Consider the following 22,579-nt stretch of genomic DNA (forward strand, 5'->3'; position numbering starts at 1 on the left):
ATTTCAAAAATCGAGGACAAAAATTAAACTGTTAGGCTCAATGAGTTTTAAAAGAACTAAGGACAAAGCATGGAAATTGAGGACTGTCACATTATTTAGATAGGAGATTTGCATTCTTGTGCTGCTAGATGTTGGTGATGGTGGAGGGGGAAGGATATCAGCGCGTTTGCCGGTAGCAAAAAACACGGTTTGTCATTTTTTAGTTCTCGTTTAGGCTGGCAAAGCCTCTATCCTCTAATTTGAGCGAGCTCTACCGATTCAATTCAATAGAGACTAGAAGCCCAGAAAATTTGGCCGCACAATACTGACCGATACGAACTGCGCTGGTACAAAGGTGATAAAGATGGCCCACATTAATTTAATGATAGCATTCATAAGCAAAAACAACAATTTCAAATCGCATTTCATACCATTAATAAGATACCTATGACTGAGTATATACACTGAATAGCCAAAGAAACTGATACACCTGCCTAATATCGAGTACGGCTCCCACGAGTGCGCAGAACTATCGCAGCACGACTTGGGATGGACTTGACTAATGTCTGAAGTAGTGCTGGAGGGAATTGGCACCATGAATCCTGCAGGGCTGTCCATAAATGCATAAGAGTACAAGGGGGTGGAGAACTTTCCTGAAAAGCATATTGCAAGGCAACTCAGATATGCTCAATACTGTTCACGTCTGGGGAGTTTGGCGGCGGGCGGAAGTGTTTAAACTCACAATAGTGTTCCTGGAGCCACTCTGCAGCAATTTAGGACGTGTGGGGTGTTGCATGTCCTGCTGGAATTGCCCAAGTCCGTCGGAATGAACAATGTACACGAATGGAAGCAGGTGATCACACAGGATGCTTACAGAAATGTCGCCTGTCAGAGTCGTAATTAGGCGTATCAGGGGTCCCATATCACTCCAACTGCACAAGCCTCACACGATTACAGGGCCTCGACCACTCTGAAGAGTCCCCTGCTGACCTGCAGGGTCCATGGATTCATGAGGTTGTCTCCACACTCGTATTCGTCCATCCGCTCGATACAATCTGAAACGAGACCAGGCAACATGTTTCCAATACATACCAGTGTTGGTCTTGACAGGCTCAGGCGAGGCATAAAGCTTTGTGTCGTGCAATCATGAGGAGTACACGAGTGGGCCTTTGGCTCAAAAAGCCCGTGTTTCGTTGACTGGTTCACACACTGACACTTCTTGATGGCCCAGTATTGAAATCTGGAGCAACTTGCGGAAGGTTTACACTTCTGTCGCATTGAACGATTCTCTTCAGTCATCGTTGGTTCCTTTTCTTGCAGGATCTTTTTCAGGCCACAGCGATGTCAGATATTTGATGTTTTACCGGATTGCTGATATTCACGGTGCACTCGTGAAATGGTTATACGGGAAAATCCCCATTTCATCGCTACCTCGGAAATGCTGAGTCTCACTGCTCGTTCAAACTCACCTAAATCTTGAAAACCTGCCATTGTTGCAGCTCTAACCGAGCTAACAACTGGACCAGACACTTGTCTTATATAGGTGTTGCCGACCGCAGCGTCGGATTCTGCCTGTTTATATATCTCTGTGTTTCATTAAGCATGCCTAGACCAGTTTCTTTGGCGCTTTAGTGCGTGCGTGCGTGTGTGTGTGTGTGTGTCAAAAATACGCATTTTTTAACAATGCAGACATATAATAAACACTACAACACATGCAAAAATTAACTGTGGAAAAAATTACACGGAATTAAAAACGGCAACATAACTGATACCAGCAATAAATTTAAGTATTTATTGACTTTTGAAAAAACTGAAAAAATCACACCTTAATATATTATTATGAAAATCAAGTTTCAATATATTTCATTACAACACTTTATTAATGTCAGTGACATCTAGCAGTCATGCAAAAATTCAAATGTGCAAACACGTCTAAATGGAAACAGAGAAACTCATTTATAGAAAACTGTATCTGTTGCATTTATCGGGTTTAGGAAAAATGCTACTGAATTTTTAGTATCCCGATTTTGCTAGTGTTATATCGTTTGTAACATTTATATTTTTACAATACATACCGTCTTAGCCAAACCGCGATAAACACTCAGAATGACTGGTTTGTAGAATCAAATTACACTGAATATAACTGCTGTGTCGAAGTCCAAATTCATCTAACATGCATGTTTGTGAGAATTTACGTTATGCATGTCAAGGACTGGCAGAAATCGGATGCTGGTTGACTGCTTACCTTCTGACTGCTATCGCCGTTCTGAGCTCATATTGCATTTCACGGTTTCCTTAAGATTTTACTGACTGGGGACAGAAACATTCGTATTGCTCGCCATTCGACTCGTCTCAAACCAATGCTAAGAAACGGCGTGGGCCGTTGGACTGACCCCGGTATTGTTGAGAACTGTGTCACGGCAAGATCAATGTTGTTCACTCTAAAAGGATGAAAGGAATATAATCATCGCACAATTAAGGAAACTATCCAGTGATAATGGAAGGGACATAAATCGACTGTGGCGGCCGGGACAGTGCCCCGATGATGCTCCTAGCGTGCGAAGGAAAGAAATATAGAAAAATTTTAATGGTAAGGAAAAATGGAAAAATTAACGTAATCGATTTTTCAAGACAAGTCTTCCGCTATGTCAAAGTAATCAAAGGTTGTTCTGAAAATCATTCCGAGTATTAGGTATGTGAATAATTTACCTCGTTCAGCCAGGTCAAAGATCAATTTCTAACATCAAAAAACTGAATCTGTAAAAGGAAGGGACGAGATGTGGGCAAATGTTTTGACCAAGGCTATCGTGAATGGCGTATACGTATACAATGTAATACAAAAAAGAATTGAGTCACTATTTGAATCTAGTCTTTAAAGGTACGGCAGAGGCTAATTAAAAAAGCAGTTCTATATTTCGAAATAGGTGATATCATCTACAAATTTTTTGGTCTCAATATGCTAAAGTGGTGAGAAACGACACGTGAGCAACGTTTTGTTGCGTTGGGAATGGGATGGGCGTGCAGGAGGCGAGCCGGAGGTGGAGACCTGCAATGCAGTAACATCAAGAGCAAAAAGTTGTTGAACTTACGTGCATAAACGCTCTAAAACGTCGTTTTTCCAATTTAGATTCTCGCCGATGTCTACATACAAACATTTTAAGACTCTACCTCGCATGCTAAATCCTGCTCATGCTTTGAATTTGTCATTGTTGTTGTAACCACTGATGAGCAGAACTGGATGTTCTGTGTTTTCTTTAACTTAAAGAGACAGACCATTTGCAGGAATCAAGTCAATAAACCTTCCGAGCACACGGTTTGCAACTTCCTCTGTTGCTGTATGTTTTTTGGAACTGATTGTAATATTTGTGTCATCTGCATACAGCAACTAATTGCACTTGATATGTGTTAAATGGATGGTCATAAGCATACACGAGAAACAACAAACAACCCAATACTGAAGCTTGTGGAACCTCATTAACGATTTCGCCTCAATGAGAAAAATATCTCCTGTCTACAGCTGATGGCCTCCGATATACACCTGCCAGCATTCGTACCTTTAAGTATGATGTGAGACATATGTCAGCTGTACTGTTTAAGGTCATAGACCCTCAGCTTTTGTTGCAAAATGTTGTGTTTTCACAGTTAAATGCCTTGGTTAGGTCGCATTTTGTCTTGCTGTTTAATCATAGTGGTCCTGAAGTGATGTCCCTAAATTGCTCTAGGTGAATGCCAGTATGATTATTCTGAAAGAACACAGCCAGTTTTCTTCCCTAGCCATGAAACATTCTGAGAATATGATACACCTCTAATGACCTCAACTCAACAGGACTTTAAACTTTTGTCTTCCCTCCATTTATAGCTCTGATATCCAAACTGTGATTTACTAATTTCTTATTAGTATAATGATATGAGCATCAGCAGAAATTTATCAGTGTTGGGGAGGGGCGAGAGGTTAGCAACAAGGCTCTAAAATTATCATTTTTATATAAATAAGTTGATTAGTTTTGAGATATGTCAGGCCAGAAGAACTCAGTTTAATGGTTAGTACAAAATACTTACCATATCCAAGAGAACTGATGGCTATGCACTCACTTTTAGAAGTATATGAGAATTCTATAATGAATAAAAACTCTATTCCAGATTCCAGAGTGGAGGGGGACGGTGGGTAGATGTATTTTCTCTCTTGCAGACACCTATTCGGGATGGGATACTGGTCTCTACCACATCTCAAACTTAAAAATTTTGGTTAATAATGTCAGCAATGAAAGCAGTTGATTATTATTGACGTTACTTTTTTCATCTCATAAAGGGGTTTGCTAATTTCACACTTTAATTTCTCTGAAAAAATGCATCAAATTAATGATGATTTCACATGTTTCAGAGAAGGTGTTGGTTATTCTATGATATCTGCTCCTAGAATTGTATTGGAAAGACCATTATCTCTGTATGAACTTTTGTTTATGAGAGAGTTTATTATTTTCGTAATGTCAGATCGGAAAGCAGATGACACTGGATCATTACTTTTATACAGGGTGATTATAATTAAAGTTAAACTTTCAAAACGCTCTAGAAATAACACCACTGGTAAGATTGACATCTAATTGCAATGGATTATTATCGGAGAAGGGGTAAAACATATGGCAGAAGAAAAAAAATAGTGTGAAAATTCCAGAATGAGATGTTTTAACCCTGCGGCAGAGTGTGCACTAATGTGAAACTTCCTGGCATATTAAAACTGTGTGCCGGACCGAGACTCGAGTCCAGCACACACTTTTAATCTGCCAAGAAGTTTCAGTGTGAAAATTGATCAATAGATGGCACTGTATGTGTCAGAATATGTAAATGAAAACATCTGTCATGTGCTTGACCCAGTGAAGTTGACATAACCAGCTGGGTACATGGCTTTTCCTCCTTTTGCATCTGCGACATTCACCATGATGGTCTCAATGCAGGATTGCACTCCGCTTGTAAAGCTGGTATACAAGAATGCTGACTGTGCGCACGTCACTCTGCAGAAGTTCTGGACACTGAAGGGTTTGAAAAAAGGCATTGGTCTGATGACTGCCATGGATCTGGAGAAAGTGATTCGGAATTTCGAAAAGATGGATTCTTTTGATGTGCAACCTTGTAGAAGGAGGAAAAGAATTGATTTGATGTCGGAGAAGCAGTGGCCACAGCACTGTAGGAGTAGATGGGTGGTGGTGTGCGAACATGTAGTGCACGGAAAATTGCCCAAACATTGGACATACCCGTGAGCACATTGCATAAAATCCTACGAAACATCCTTCTTCACTATATCTATATCTGGATCCTGCTCCAGATGCTGCCGGGTCTGGGTGCTGACGAGTCCTCTCGATTTGGCTCGGCCCTCCCACCACTTTTCTTCCTCCACTAGCTGCCTGGTCACACCTCTCCTTTCCACAGATATTCTCACTCCCATTTTCCACCATGTTCTTGGGCGCCATCTAGGTCTTTTCCGTCCATCTTTAGTTCTTCCATAATTTTGGCGAGTCTCTGCCCATGCATCCTCTTAATATGTCCATACCATCTTAATCTCTTTTTTTTCGATTTCTTCTCTCATACTTTCTTGTTTAAGGTCCTTTCTAATCTCTTCATTCCTTACTCTGTCCATTCTTGTTTTTCCCTGAACTGCTCTGAGAAATTTCATTTCCCTTCTGTAACCTCCTATTTATTTTCATTGGTTATTCTTGCATCCTTAGATATTTCACTCCCTAAATAAGTGAAACTTTCTACCACTTTGAGGGGTTCTCCATTCAAGGTAATATTTCCATTGATCCCTATCTGCCTTCCAAATACCATTACTTCACTCTTATCTTTATTTATTTTTAATCCATACCTTTTCATTATTTCCTTTCACGCATCAGGTTGTAACTGTACATCTACCTCTTTATCACCCCATATTACCATATCATCTGCAAAAATCATCTTTTTGTCTTTTTCTTTTACTATATCTTTAAGTGCCCTACTCATTCCCTCTATCACAACATTAAGAAGTGCTGGAGATAGAATACGTCCTTGCTTAAGTCCTTGAATTATTTCAAAGTAATCAGAGTTTCCCAATGGTGTTCTCTGTATATTGTCTCTATTACATTAATGTATCCATCTTCTATATCTGTCTTGTTCATTTCTTCCCAGTGTCTTTCCCTGTTGACTGAGTCATATGCCTTTTCTATGTCTATAAAAACCATATCACCCTTTTGTTAAACTCCCAACTTTTTTCCATTAGTTGATGGATAGAAAATATCAGGTCGATCATGCTTCTTCCTTTCCTAAACGCAAGCTGTTCTTCACTCAGTTCCTTTTCTATCTTTTTACTTATTTGATTTAGTAAAATTCTTTCAAACATCTTGGCTGTATGACTCAAAGGGTTATTCTTCTGTAGTTTTTAAAAGTCTTTTATTGCCTTCTTTGAAGATGAGAACAATGTCTCCTCTTCTCCAATCACCAGGTATTGTACTACTTCTCCACACACTTGATAGTACTCTATACAGCCACTGCATTCTCACTGGATGTGCTGCTCTTATCATGTCCACTGATACTTCATCAGGTCCCCGGGGCTTTCCCCCCCATTCATCTTCTTCATAGCTATTTCCATTTCTTCCAGTGTAATTTGTCCTAATTCTGCTTCCCAACTTCTCTCAATTTCTCCATTATTTGTTGTTTCCTCGTGTACCTGCTCCTCAGCATTTAACAGTTTCTTAAAATGTTCTTTCCAGAGATCTTTTATATTCTCTGGGTCTTCAATCACGGTACAATCCTCTGTTTCCATCTTTACTGGTACTTCAGAAGCCTTCCTTTTATTTTTCATCATTTTATAGAACATTTTCTTATTGCTCTTCACATCTTCAAGTTGTCTTTTTTTTTTTTTTTTTTTTTTTTTTTTTTTTGTTGTAAACTCTTCCCATGACTTTTTCCTTGCTGTTTCCATTATTTCTTTGCACTTCTTCTTTTCTTCTATATATCTTTTATGGTCTTAGTCATTTTTAGTTTTCCGCCACTTTCTCCATGCTCCATTTTTTTCTTCTAACAACTTGTCTGTCTTACTTTTTCCTTTCCAGATGTTCTACCACATACTTTTTGTGCTGCTTCGACTAAAGTGTCTTTGAATAAACTCCATTCTTTTTCTACATCGCAGAAAACTTCTTTTGGAAATTTTTGTGTGATTAATTCTCTATACTTCTCAGCACTTTCACTCTCCTTCAGTTTCCAATCCTGTATACTCATCACTTTCTTCTCTTTTCTATTTTTCACACACTGATTCATTTTCCATTGCCCCACAAGTAATCTATGGTCTCCATCTGTACTCACACTTGGGTCCTCACATTTGTTACTTTCTCTCCCCATTCCCTATCTTCTAGAATACAATCAATTACACTCTTGGTTCTTCCATCCCAACTGTATCTGGTGATAACATGACTTTCTCTCTTCATAAGCTGGCTGTTTGCTATTTTCATTCCATTTCTCTGGCACAAATCCAGGAGTCTTTCCCCTTCTTCATTTCTGCCTCCATATCCAAAACATCCCAACACTTGCTCAAATCCCTTTCTGTCTTTGCCTACCTGTGCATAAAAATCTCCCATCACTATATTAGCATTCTCTTTATGGTTTTCTAACTCATTTTCAAAGTCCAGCTTCTCTTCTTTGCTACATCCCACTTGAGATGCATAAATCTGGATTATTTTTAGTGTTTCTTTTTGGAATCTCAGGTTTAAGATTATGATCCTGTCTGATATATATCTCACACTTTCAATACAGCTTTGTCATTCTTATTCACCATCACTGCCATACCATTTCTTCCAAACCTGTTATTCCTACTGCAGTAGTTTTCCTCCTCCTCTCAAATTCTTCTCACCTTTTCCCTTCCACTTTGTTTCTCTTAATCCCAATATATCTAACTTTCTCTCTGTTAGTAGATCTGTCATTTTTTCCATTTTTCCATTGAGGGTTAATATATTAAGGGTGCCAATATTTAGGTTATTTTTTAGTCCATTTGGTTTCATCTTCTTGTACTGATGAATATCATCAGGTTTCCCATCATTTGCACCAGTACTTGAAACAGCAGTGGGGTCAAATCCTGAGTGGTTCATTCCAAGGCTCATCTGTGTTTTGAAAGCAATATGTGAAGACTTTCCTACTGGCTTGCTAGGCCTGATGCAAGAAAAGATTTTCTGTTGGGGTTGTCTCCCTTAGCCTTTGGAGTTTCTCCTCCACCACAAGGTAGTGGTTCCCTTCTCATTAATTCCCAGAGAGGAGGGTTGCCCCATCTGCCAGTTACGCCATTTCGAAGTCTTCCTTCTTCATCGTCGCTGCCATTAAGGTCTTCACCTGTAACCTTGGGCATGGGTTCCTTGTTATACCCCACGGGAGTGGGTCCCTGCCTGAACTCCGCCATTCTAGCACTCTGGCCTACTGAAGTGTAGGATGCCTACCCCCGCGATGTGGATGCGCCAGACAGGAATTACCCCAGTGGAGGGATTGGGAGCTGGGTTAATGATTGTGTATGGTGCCACAATCCATTCAAAATCAACCATATGCACAAGTTGCTTCCTGTTGACCTGCCAGCAAGAGAGACCCAACTTTGCTTTAGAATTTCTTGTCACATGGAAGTGGACAATGATTGGCCGTGGAAGATTTTGTGGACAGACAAAGCCCATTTCCATCTGACACGGTATGTCAATAAACAGAATTGTCAAATATGGGCAATGGAAAATCCATACGCAAATCAACCAGTACCACTTCATCCTGGAAATGCCAATGTGTGATACAGAGTTACGGCATCATGTATCATAAGGCCATATTTTTTCAAAGAGACACATGCTTCCAGTCTTGTTACCTCTACCGTCACTGGTAAGTGCTATGAGTGTCTTGTGCAACCACATCATTCCAGCTTTCCAACATTGTGGATGTGTGGATGGGATCATTTTTATGCAAGCTGGTGTACCTCGACACATTGCAAATCCAGTTAAGCAGCTTACCATTTTATTGACTATACTTTCTTCTTGTAGTTATTTATTATTATTTCATGTACAGTATACAAAATATATACATTATGGAAGTAATGGACACATTCTAACTACAGAGTCATAAAGGAAAAGATACAAACAAAGTGTATGTTCTTTCCAGTGGAACTTCATACTCTTCTTCATATTCATCAATACACGTTTTGGAAAGCTTCTGTAGCTAAAATTCTGAACACGTGCTAGTGCTGTTGCTCTTGACTGTGAAAGTTCCTGGTTGAAATCCAGGTAATGGAAGACATTTTCATCATCAACATGTGACTCATAAGGGAAGGAGAAGTGATAGTGTGCCTTACTAAACTATACACAAATGTCCTGTGCTAAATTTCGAATGTCTATAGAACAAATTCTGAGAGGGAGATGTGACAATAATAAAAGTAACCTCTGACATGCTCATAATCTGTTCAACACTGATTCTAGAGTGTGAATCCAATAAAAAGAAAGCAAATCAGAGTCCAAAACGCGATCTGAACAGCAGTATTTCTATGCCAAGTCACAGTAGGCCATGATGCACGAATAAAGCTGATTACACCAAACTGGTGCTAGCTGGTGGAGACTACTCCCTTATGGCTGACCACTTACAGTGGGACAGCCATGTCACATGCCCCTGGTAGTGCAAAACACTGAAGCAATGGTCTGGCATGCCCTATGTGACAGCACTATCTGCAGGCTGTCTGCCAAATCTTTGTCTAATTTTACAAAGACACTGGGCTGGGCTATGGTGAATGGAAATATCTAAACATGTTTGTATGTCTTCAGTATCACTTTCTGAACAGTCAGGGACAATATAGGAGATTTGATTTAAGGAAGATAGATGTGCAACTTGCAAAAGCAACAGAAAGAGTAACAAATTCATAAAAAATGTCATGAGGATTGTTTGGTAACAGTCATGGAGAATTTCTGTAGAGTTGTTGCGTACATCATTGACTACTATATGCCATGTACAGGTAAGAAGGCATTCTGCACAGAGAGAGAGAATACTGTGCAGGATAACTGTTGAGCTGTCTGTCTTTGTCCCACACTAAATGTTCCAGCCATTGCCCATGGAAATGCTGGGGTGTCACATTCAGTCACTGTTCCTACTTCTAAATTTAGTAGAATTTATACACTCAGAAAACTATCAATTTCATCTGCTACTTACTTTGATATTTGACATTTTTGCTTTATGCTGACCATAATGAACACTATGGTGGGCAAGTGCCTTCACGACACATAAACTAACATGGAAAGCAATGCTAAATGCTCTAAACACACTCTAAACTGCCTGCAACAGACAGATGCCCAAAGAATCACACAGTACTTTCCCCCTTGCAACTGTTCTTCACCCCACCATCTGCCATCTTATGCCCACACCAGTACAGGGAGAGCAACTGACCTGTCTAATCTTTACTACTAAGATGACATCTGTGATGGTGTCTGCTCATTTTACACTACTGTATTGCATGATGCCATTATACTTAGGTAATTCTGGTTTCTGTACCATTATTTAATCATGGACCCCTGTCATATAATTCTTTGAATACACAAAATGTGTATCAAGTATTGTAGACCAGACGTCATTTCCATTATCATCAGTTTAACTCTGAGAGCAATCTAAAAATGTTGATTCTATCTTATATGATACACTTGCCACAGATGGTGATCTACACCCTATGCTTATTGGTTGTAGTACTAATTCTGCTCTACTTGCCTCTTTGGTGGTGGCAGACCCTAAATATTCCTTTTTCTTGGGCAAATTGTTCTGTGTGTGGATGAATGCACTACATTGTTTGTTTGCATGGTTGGTGAATGACATAATTTCTCTTCTGTGTTTTGTTTTTATTTAATTCACAGCTTAAGATACATGTACATTAATTACCCAACAATTTCTTTATATAAGACACCATTCTCTGTTGTTGCGGTCTTCAGTCCAGAGGCTGGTTTGATGCAGCTCTTCGTGCTACTCCATCCTGTAGCCATTCTCTATAAACAACAACAACAACAACTCACTGGTCATACCAGACTCAAAACTCCATTACCGCAGCAATGTATTTTCGACATCTGTCCCTGTCTTGGGCTATTTCCTTCCATTCACCTTCAATACCTAGGCTCCTCAAATCAGCCTTCACATTGTCCTCTCATCTACGCCTCGGTCTCCCCACAGGACGTTTTCCTTCTAGGTGCCCTACCAGTACTCTGCGCACAGCCCTGCCCTCATCGATTCGAGCTACGTGACCTGCCCATCGCAGTCTACATGATTTAATAATACTGATTATGTCAGGGCTTGAATAGAGTTCGTGAACCTCTTTGTTATGCAGTTTTCGCCACTCTCCACTAATGTCATCCCTTTTCTCTCTGAAAATTTTCCTGAATTTTTTTTTTTCAAATACTCGAAACGGCTTTTCATTTTCACAGTGAGAGACCAAATCTCACACCCATACACCATAACTGGTAGAATAATAGTATTGTATATTCTAATCTTTAAATTTCTAGACAATATCCGTGATGAAAGTAATCTATTTAGTGAGAAGTAGCACGCATTTCCTGCCCGTAATCTCTTCTTCAGTTCAGATTGAATCTCATTTCTCGAAGTGATGTCCACGCCTAAATACTTAAATGTGTTCACTTTTTCAAACTGCATGTCTCCAATTCTTAACATTTACTGGTCTACTGTTGTAGCCATTCCCTATGAAGACTAATAACTCTCTACTTACTATTAGCTAACACTTGGTTTAAGAATCATGAAAGAAGGTTGTATACATGGAAGAGGCCTAGAGACACTGGAAGGTTTCAGATAGAATATATATAAGTAAGACAGAGATTTAGGAATCAGGTTTTAAATTGTAAGACATTTCCAGGTGCAGATGTGGATTCTGACCATAATCTATTGGCTATGAACAGTAGATTAAAACTGAAGAAACTGCAAAAAGGTGGGAATTTAAGGAGATGGGACCTGGATAAACTGAAAGAACCACAGATTGTAGAGAGTTTCGGAGAGAGCATTAGGGAACAATTCACAAGAACAGGGGAAAGAAACATATTAGAAGAAGAATGGGTAGCTTTGAGAGATGAAATTAAATAGTGAAGGCAGCAGAGGTTCAAGTAAGTGAAAAGATTAGGGCTAGTAGAAATCCTTGGGTAACAGAAGAAATATTGAATTTAACTGATAAAAGAAGAAAATATAAAATACAGGAAATGAAGCAGGCAAAAATGAATACAAACATCTCAAAAATGAGATCGACAGTAAGTGCAAAATAGATAAGCAGAGATGGCTAGAGGACAAATGTAAGGATGTAGAGGCATGTATCACTAGGGGTAAGATGGGTATTGCCTATAGGAAAATTAAAGAGACCTTTGGAGAAAAGAGAACCACTTGTATGAATATCAAGAGCTCAGATGGAAAACCAGTTCTAAGCAAAGAAGGGAAAGCAGAAAGATGGAAGGAGTATATAGATGGTCTGTACAAGGCAATGTACTTGAGGGCAATATTATGGAAATGGAAGGGGACATAAGTGAAGATGAAATGGAAGATATGGTAATACGTGAAGAATTTGACAGAGCACGGGAAGACCTAAGTCGAAACAAGGCCCCAGGAGTAGACAAATTTCCATTAGAACTACTGATAGCCTTGGCAGAGGCAGCCCTGTCAAAACTCTACCATCTGGTGAGCAAGATGTTTGAGACAGGCAAAATACCCTCATACATGAAGAAGAATATAATAATTCCAATCCCATAGAGACCACGTGCTGATAGGTGTGAAAATTACTGAAATATCAGTTTAATAAGTCATGGCTGCAAAACACTGACATGAATTCTTTACCGATGAGTGGAAAAACTGGTAGAAGATGACCTTAGGGAAGATCAGGTTGGATTCCATAGAAATGTTGGTGCATGTGAGGCAATACTGGCCCTATGACTTATCTTAGAAGATAAATTAAGAAAAGGCAAACCTACATTTCTAGACTTAGATAAATCTTTTGACTGGAATACTCTCTTTGAAATTCTGAAGGTGGCAGAGATTAAATACAGGGAGGGAAAGGCTATTTACAATTTGTACCAAAACCAGATGGCAGTTATGAGAGTGGAAGGGCAAGAAAGGGAAGCAGTAGTTGGGAAGGAAGTGAGATATGGATGTAGCTTATCCCCGATGTTATTCAATCTATACATTGGGTAAGCAGTAAAGGAAACAAAAGAAAAATTCAGAGTAGGAATTAAAATCCAAGGAGAAGAAAACTTTGAGGTTTGCTGATGACATTGTGATTCTGTCAGACCTGGAAGAGGTGTTGAACGGAATGTACAGTGTCTTGAAAGGAGGTATAAGATGAAATCAATGAAAGCAAAAAGAGAATAATGGAATGTAATCTAATTAAATCAGGTGATGCTGAGGTAAGTGGATTAGGAAATGAGACACTTAAGGTAGTAGATGAGTATCGCTTTTTGGAGAGAAAAATAACTGATCATGGTCAAAGTAGGGAGGATATAAAATGTAGACTGGCAATGGCAAGAAAGCATTTCTGAAGAAGAGAAATTTGTTAACATCAATTATAGATTTAAGTTTCAGGAAATCTTTTCTCAAAGTATTTGTATGTAGTGTAGCCATGTATGGACGTGAAACATGAACAATAAATAGTTTAGACAAAGAATAGAATCTTTCAAAATGTGGTGCTACAGAAGAATGCTGAAGATTAGATGGGTAGATCATGTAACTAATGAGGAGGTAGTGAACAGAATTGGGAAGTAGAGCAATTTGTGGCTCGACTTGTCTAGATGTTCTGAGGCATCAAGGGATCGCCAATTTAGTATTGGAGGGCAATGTGGAGGGAGACCAACAGATGAATACACTAAGCAGATTCAGAACAGTGTAGTGTGCAGTAGTTACTTGGAAATGAAGAAGCTTGCACAGGATAGAGTAGCATGGAGAGCTGTATCATACCAGTCTGTGGACTGAAGACCACAACAACAACAACTATTAAAATTGGAAATGTGTGGTAAGCTCTATGGGACCAAACTGCTGAGGTCATCAGTCCCTAAGCTTACACACTACTTAATCTAACTTAAACTAACTTATGCTAAGTACAACACACACACCCATGCCCAAGGGAGGTTTCGAACCTCCACCGGGGGGAGCCAAACGAACCGTGACAAGGAGTCTGAGACTGTGCAGCTACCCACCAGGCCAACAACTATTAGGACTGACAAAATAATCATATATTTATGTCATTTGTGGAACTCGAAATTATAAATTTTCTATCCTATTTCCCTTGTTCATTCTTACTGTTATAGCCCTTTCCAGTTTAGTCCACTCAATCGTGTGCATTCGTTTTTCATTTTAGGTTTTTTTATTCTGGGCTGAGTCTCTTCTCATGCTTCTAACCAACGTCCAACGATAGTGCACTAAGTATTTTACTTAGCACTCACCATTATTAGGACACCAGTCATCTAAATGTATATATGTGACTGCCAAGGAAAACATGGCAAATTTCTACTATCTTACTATACTCCATGAAGTGAATATCACAGTGAATATCATCACACAGCTGAGGACAGTGAATCCCACAGAAACAGAAAAAAAATCTCAGATAAAAGAAAACATTTTTTTTTTTAATATCCATTCAAGTGGTTCGATGCACCAGATATGGAAATAACTACTTATACTGAAACAGCAGACACATTTATTGATGATATAATTCAAAGAGTAGTAAATCATTGCTATAATTTGCATGAATGGAATGCTAAAACGTCATGCATGACTGTGACTGTTCCTTTAATGTGCCAACATCAAAATATTATCCCCATACAAAAAGTAAAAGAAACATGTGTGAAAAACTTCCTGACGGAGTAAAACTGTGTTCCAGACTGAGACTCATATTTTGACCTTTGTCTTTGAGGAGATATGCCCTTACTTATTCTTTTTATTACATTTATGATACAAAGTCATTTAAATAATTGGTAATATTAAATTTTCTAAATTGCCAAAGAGTCAAATAATCCAAAGAAGTCTTTGTGCCCTTTATAGTTCACTCTCATTTGTAGCTGGCTCTGGTGTGTAATGCACCTTTGAGCCATTATGGTCACCCTGCATCTTTCAGTCCTATAGCACAAGTCCAGGGAGTCACAGTCTAGGTTGTCACAGAATTTCTAAAGTTTCTGGTTCATGTCATCCACCTACCTCAAAACCAAAGCTCCACAGCTCAGACTCAAGGTAACAGGTTTCATATCTTACAATGTATCCCACAAACTACTCGCAACATGTGTATTTAATTGCTGAATGAACCCCTGGGCAAATACACTGAGTTACAATAATCTTTCCATCCCCTGCCATCAGTTCCCCATAGGGTGCCATTATTTGCCATTCATTATTAAACCTACCCACAGCAAATTTCTGTACATGATTTGACCCGACACAAAATGTTGAAAGCTTTCCAGCACAAGAAGTGTTCATTATATCGCAGGTTCACATGGGTACAAACTTCACATGTTAATTGTTGGCAGGGGTACAGATGTAGTACCTTCAACTCTCCCCTCTCACTTCTTCTTCGGTAGGCATTGCTGAATGTAGCCTGCTTTGAGTATTTCAGACATATTGGTTTGATGTAGTTCATCCTGCCTTGAGTTCTCACCAGCAGTCACACCAAGAATTTCTGTCAACTCATTCCATGTCTGTGAACTTGATTGTAGGTGAGCAGGTTGGCCTTCAAAATAAACTGTATTGATAGACATTTTGCACCACCTGCATAGCAGTGGATGTGTGTGATCTTAGATTTGAGGGGAGCAGTTAATGAAATGAAATGTCATGTAGCTAGGGCCTCCCATCAGGTAGATTGGTCGCAAGGTGCAAGTTTTTTTAGTTGTCACCATGTCGATGACTTGCATATTGATGAGGATGATACGATGATGAAGACAACACAATGCCCAGTCCCCAAGTGGAAAAAATCTCTGACTCAGCAGGGAATTGAATCTTGGCCCCTCATATGGCATTCTGACATGCTGACCACTCACTAAGCTATGGAGGCGAACAATGAATGAATAAGTCTTGTATATAAATTTACTGTAAAATCCAGTTAAAACAATAATAAAAATAAAGGAAACTTCCTGGAAGATTTAAGCTGCCAGACCATACATTGAACCTGGGACCTTTGCCCGCCACTGACAAGTGCTCTACCAACTGAGCTATCCAAGCACAACCCATGACCCACTCTTATAGTGTCACTTCTGCCAGTACCTTCGTACCCTACCTCCCAAGCTTATCAGACATTCTCCTGCATCCTTTGTGGTGCTAGCACTCCTGGAAGAAAACGTACTGTGAAGAAATGACCTATTTCACAGCCTGTGGGATTGATTCCAGAATGACTTTTCTCTCTGCAGTGGAGCATGTGCTGTCAAGGTCCCAGGTTTGAGCCCTGGCCTGGCACGCAGTCTGAATCTGTTCAGAATTTTCAAATCAGCACACACTCCTCTGCAGAGTGAAGACTCATTCTATAAAATAAAGGAAATTAGTTCAAAAGTGTACATCTGTGAAATCAAAATCTGCTGCTGAGTAACTTTCAGTATTGTGTTGCTTCATCCATCTATTTAACATGACTGGATCCTCCTCACCATGCTGTACACAAGGTAGTCTAGACATTCCTGCTCACATTGACACCACTCTTTGACAGTACCACTCCTGAGCTCATACAGTGAGTAAAGGCAGTTCCAGTGATGACACACTGTAGTTTTCAACTGGTCCAAAGCATGCTCAATTGGTAGCAGACAAGATACAGCACGCTATTCCATTCAGTTGATCCCAGCCTCTAAGAGGAAGTTGTTCATGAGATAGGTGCTGTTTTCTCATGCATTATCATCATCTTGAAAGACAAATCCATTGCTGAAGTATGGAGTATATTTGAGGATCCTGTCCTGCTAATGTAGAGCCCTCGAAGCACCCTTAATAGTGGTGAGAGGTATCCAGCATTCACACATACACCAGTCCAAAACATTACTGACCCTCCTCCCTGCCAGGGCTTCTGTACTGTTGTTTGTGATGGACTCCTGAATTGACCATGTAGACACATTTGCCTACAGTGTTGATTAACACTGATATCCAGTTGTCTCTAACAAGTCAACATGCAGTTCTCTTGCTTTCTCCCCTGGGTATCTATGAGCCAAAATTTGTAGAGAGGAGCCATTCACTGGTATTGTTGACCATTACACAAGTACTACAAGGTAGAGTGATCTTCAGTGTATTGCATTTCATGACAATGGTTAAATGTCTGAATGACACATGCTGGTGTGTGTGTTAATTCAATGGGAAATTTGGTGACAGACCTTCTTGCTGTAAAGTGACAATATGCGTATGGTCTACTTTTTAAAATGCCCTTTAAGGTGTCTTGACAGACTGAGCTGTGTACAAAATCCACACTGATCCATTCACAATCAGAGGCACAGCACATTCCGTTGGAATGTGCTGACAATGGAAATTAAGTTTTACTCCATTACGCAGACAGCTATGTGTAGTTGTTTGTTGTGATCGAAGCAGTACTGAAACACAGGTCCTTGATCAAAAATCACAGACTGCACAAGTCATTAAAGTGACACAAAAATCTTTTTGGGCATCTTCAAATGAAAACTTAACAGAACTTATCAGAATATTATGTATCACACACATTAAAGATTACGCAGTTTTTCCATTCAAGGGTAGGCAATACTGATTATGTGAAAAAAATAACCTCCAAGTCTTCATTACTAAAAAAAAATGAGAAGCAAAGATTAGAAATTCAATGAGAAAGAAGTGGAGCACTCACTTACAAATTGTCGTAACAATATGAGCAGGTGGCAATGAAACACAGCTATTTAACATTTAAAACTGAATGAGTAGTAGCTTTTATCAAAGTACCAACTTCCTTGAAAAAATTCCTGCATTAAATTTAATCTGTGTGAACACAAATAGTTTACAGTAATTTAATGATAATTAATAATTAATGTTATTTATAACAATTGCTTCTATTTGTTAGTGTGGAAATAGAATCATTTCAGATCTCTGTATGTTCTTATCAATGATGGGATATGGGGAACATTATGAATGAATGAATGCATATTTGGTCTGTTACGAGATGCTGACATTCATAGTATGCCAAAAGCTTCAGGGAACATAAAACTAAATTAAAATAAGCAAATGGAGCGCTCTCCCAGTGTGTGTAGTTAAATGGAGTACTCTTCTGAAGTGTGTGGTTAAATGGAGCACTGTGAACTTATCTGTGTATAAGAGTGGTGTTATAAGTCTGGTAAAAAAGCAAGAAAAACTGGGTTTTTTTATAAACAACTCACCTTACTTCTTGACATAGTCTCCATTGAGGGATAAACACTTAGTCCAGTAATCTTCCAGCTTTTTATCCCATTCCAAAAACAGGTTCTATCAAACTCTCCAAAATACTCATTGACTGCAACTAACCATTCCCCATTTGATGAAAATTTCTTCCCTGTATCAAAGTATAAAATGGGAAGAAGTCACTTCAGGCCAAGTCTGTTGTATAGAGTCAATGAGGAACCAATTAAAAGCCCAATTTATCCACTTTCACCATTGTCATTGCTGAGGAGTGGGCTGGTGCATTATCCCGCTGAAAGAACAGTTTTTTGCATGCCAATTTGCTCTTTTTTCAGCCAACTCAAGTTTCAGATGACCTTACATGAAGGATAATAGTGTCCAGTTATGATCTTGCATTTTTCCAAGTAATCTATGAGGATTATTCCTTGGCAATCCCAAAAAACAGTGGCCATCACCTTACCAACTGACAAAATGGTCTTTGCCTTCTTCAGTGCGCTTTCACTAGCCATTTTCCATTGTTTTGACTGTTGTGCTGACTCTAATGTGCACTATAATGATGGATCCAGGTTTCATCAACAGACATAAATTGACACAAAAAATCTTGCAAATTGCAATTAAACACCACCAAATACTACGTTGAAATGTTGTGAAAGATGTGCTTATGGTTGACTGTGAGCAATTGCACCATCCACCTCACACAAAGCTTCTTCATAGTCAATTTCTGTGTGGGCTATAATGCTCTCACTCAGTTGAGATGCCTACAGTCTCAGCAATCTCACAAAAGTTTATTCAGTGGTCTTGCATTATCATATCATGGATTTTGTCACTGGTTTCCTTTGTGGTGATCTCAGTTGGTTGGCTGTTGCATGCTTCAACTACAGTCCTGGTCTGGCCTTGTTTAAAATCATTAATCTAAAAGTAAATGGTCTTCAGTGACAGTGCTGAGTCTGCATGAACTTCATTTAGTTCTGTTTTGATTTGTGTGGTAGTTCAACTGTTTGAATGAAAATGTTTAATAATAACACGAAACTTGGTTTCCTCCAGTTTCAGTCACAGTTGACACACTGACCAATTCAGATGGAAGACAATAATGAACTGTATGCTGGACATTGTTGAAATGCTTTATACAATCCATGAAATAATTCAGCTTACCAACCATGAAGTCACAACAAAAATGTTTCATTCTTTCTTGGAAATTTTTCAGACTTAACTAACCACCATCGTAGGCCTAATGCATTTATAGTCTAGCCAGCAAAGCAAAATTAGGGGAAAAACCATGTAGTCACAAATTTTTGTACAGTGGTAGAAGGGAGTGTCTTGAATAACATATAAAAAGTCCTGAGCGATCGGTTGCGAGAGTTGGGGTGGGAGGCATTTAAAGATCACTTTTTGAAGTTTTTCTTGAATAACTCAAAAACCACAGCTTCTAGCAAGAATGTTTCTCAGCACAAAATTAAACAACATTAAATTTCCAACATAAGAGATTCTATTAATTTTTTCTCTAGAGCTAAGAGCTTCCGCATTGCAGGGGTGGAAAAATCACAGATTATTAAAAAATATTGTCTTAACAGAATAAAATAAATGTTTATTTTTAAATTAACTGGGTTAAATACAAATATTAAATGTATGCACAGTGTCTAAGTGCAGGAGGCCATGTTAAGGAAAAAATTGTCTCCTAGGGGGAGGGGGGAGGGTGTTACAGGGCAGATGGGAGTGGAGGGCAGAAGCACAAGGGAAATCAGATTGTGGTCATGAATTTTCCTCCTTCAAACAATTGGTAACTGAAGAGTGAGCAGATGATTCCCCACTGCACCTATCCCACTATGTCACAAGAAGTAAATACTGGGTCCTTCGTAAAGTTATACACACCTTATGAAATGAGGTGACACATTGTGCTGGCTCGCCTGCGGAATGTTTATGAGTGATGTTTATTTTCAACAAAGTGCATGAACACTACATGTGATGCAGATATGAGTTACCAACAATAGTAATGAAATAAATGTATGTGAGCAAAGTATACACGAATCTCTGCACACTGTTCTATACTGCTAGAGGGGATATTGCTTCTTAGTCATCCAGTTTGGCAGCTGTAGTTTGCTTCCAGCAAAGGCAACTTCCTCCATCTCAAGCACTGCTTGCTTTTCAGTTTACAGACTATATCTTGACAGCATTTCTTGTTCATTTCTCTTATGTGAATACACAAAATAACTTGACTGAGAACATGTTTATATGGTGGAATTATTTTCAGTTTATAAAATGATTACTTATTTGCAGTTACATTTTCTCAACATGCTGTCAGTTGGAACAGTGACCATTACCCTGACCATTACCCTTAAGAAATAACATATGTTTTAGCCTATAGCCCCAAGTCTGCCTACTAGCTACTGGTTTAGGTACACAGTATCATCCTAAGGCCTTCTACTGGTATGTAGTAGACACACTTGCTACAATAGGTGTGTCAAATAATTATGTGCAGATATTTATGTAGATTCTGTCCACATCCTTTCCTTGTATTATTAGTAACACATAATTACATTCCACATGGTGTTACTGGTAATGCACTTTGTGGGAAATAAACATTCTCCAGGTATGTCTGATCATTGTGTTGCCAGTGATCCATAAGGTGTGGTGCGGTGTGTCAGTATAAATTTGTGCAACACCTTGTAGTTGCTTCTTGTGATGTAGTGCGATAAATGGAGTGGCAAATCACCTGCATGCTCTTCAGTTTGCAGATGAATGGAGGAGAGAAATGCACGACCACAATCTGGCAACCTATCGTCTGTTGCCCATCTGCCCCTTCCACTGCCCCCCTCCCCAACCCTGCTTATCCTGATACATCCGCAGAACAAAATTTCTCCCTTCATATGATTCTGCTGCACTTAAATGTGGTACACATTTAATATTAGTTTCAAACTCACTTAATTTAAAAATAAAAATTGATTTTATACTATCAAAACATTATTTTTAATAACCTGAAGTTTTTCCACCCATGTAATGTGAAAACTGTTAGCCCTAGATCAAAAATAATAGGACCATTCTTGTTGGTAATTTAAGGTAGTTTAATTTTGTACTGAAAACAATTTCCCACCAAGCCATGGTTTCTGAGATATTCAAGAAAAACATAGCAAAATGATCTTTAAACCACCCCCACCCCAACACTCATACCCATTGGTAAGAATTTTTAGTATGTTTCATGGAACTCTCTCCTACCACTGTACAAAAATCTGTGACTACATGAAATTTTTCCACTAATCAATCTTTCTTTTTATCTTTGTCAACTGGGCTATCAAATAATTGTATTTGAAAATATATTTAACACAATAAATAAACTCCTCTGTAGGTACTCGTATATTTTAAAATATTGATGTATGGTCAATGAGCTGGAAACTGATTAATTTAAACTAAGATACAAAATCAAAGTACTGGAAAACATTGTTGTAAAAGTATGTGTAAGCAATAAAAATATGGGTTTGTAAATAGACTGGCCATTCTTTTTTAAAGGTTCAGATAGCTGCGCTCATGCTAGAGCACCAGAATATTTTGCAGAATCAATATCATCTGATGAGGGGTTTTGGGGAACCCCTTGTGACAGCTGGACACAATACCTTTTAAATCTTTGTAATAATTCAGGGCCAAAAATAGAAATGGGAGAACATGTGCCTCTGAAGTAAGTGTGTGTCTTATTTTATTTTATTGTTTATCTTATTTTGTTTTTGTTATTTATTTGTTTTATTTTTCATATGGCTAGCATCACGTTATATGCTGTGAAACGTGTCAACACCAAATATTTTGTACTTTCCTATGAAGAAAAAATTTGAAACAACAAATATGTGTAAACATAAAAAGCAGTCTGGCCAGGAATGATCTAACAATAACTGAGGAAGCATATTATGTTAATGGGTTACGAGAATGATGGGGAGGGATGTATAGAGTATTGATATTGGTTTTTAAGTGCCTAACTGTTGAGGTCATTAGTCCTTTTATCTTTTTAACAGTTCTTCAGTAGTGATCATGGTTGTCCCTAGGTCAAACTTCATTTAATAATGTAAGAGTAACACAAAATCTACGTGAATAACATGAAAATGAAGCAGTCAAGTAGCCAATATACTTACAATTCTAAAGCAGGTGAATGAAATGCTTTTCTGGAAATATGTTTAATGTGTAGTCCAGAGGGTCTCCAGGGGAGGAAGCATACCCCAAGGCTGAGTTCATTGCATAACTCAACAGATTCTTTACTCTTTTATTCACTCACACAAAATGCTGTATAGATTTCATCCTTCCA

At 38.7% G+C, this 22,579-nt stretch overlaps 1 protein-coding gene across 1 annotated transcript in view; it reads left to right on the forward strand.

Annotated features, from left to right (window-relative positions):
- Positions 1–22,338, forward strand: part of LOC124788788 (inactive pancreatic lipase-related protein 1-like) — a 63,936-nt gene extending 41,598 nt beyond the window's left edge. The window contains exons 6-7 of the mRNA XM_047256070.1: positions 21,799–21,964; positions 22,293–22,338. Of these exons, the coding sequence (XP_047112026.1) occupies positions 21,799–21,964; positions 22,293–22,338 (212 nt within the window). The remainder of the gene's footprint in view (positions 1–21,798; positions 21,965–22,292) is intronic.
- Positions 22,339–22,579: the final 241 nt, after the last annotated feature.

The sequence above is a fragment of the Schistocerca piceifrons genome, chromosome 3 (assembly GCF_021461385.2).
Source record: "Schistocerca piceifrons isolate TAMUIC-IGC-003096 chromosome 3, iqSchPice1.1, whole genome shotgun sequence".
Taxonomy (NCBI): Eukaryota; Metazoa; Arthropoda; class Insecta; order Orthoptera; family Acrididae; genus Schistocerca; species Schistocerca piceifrons.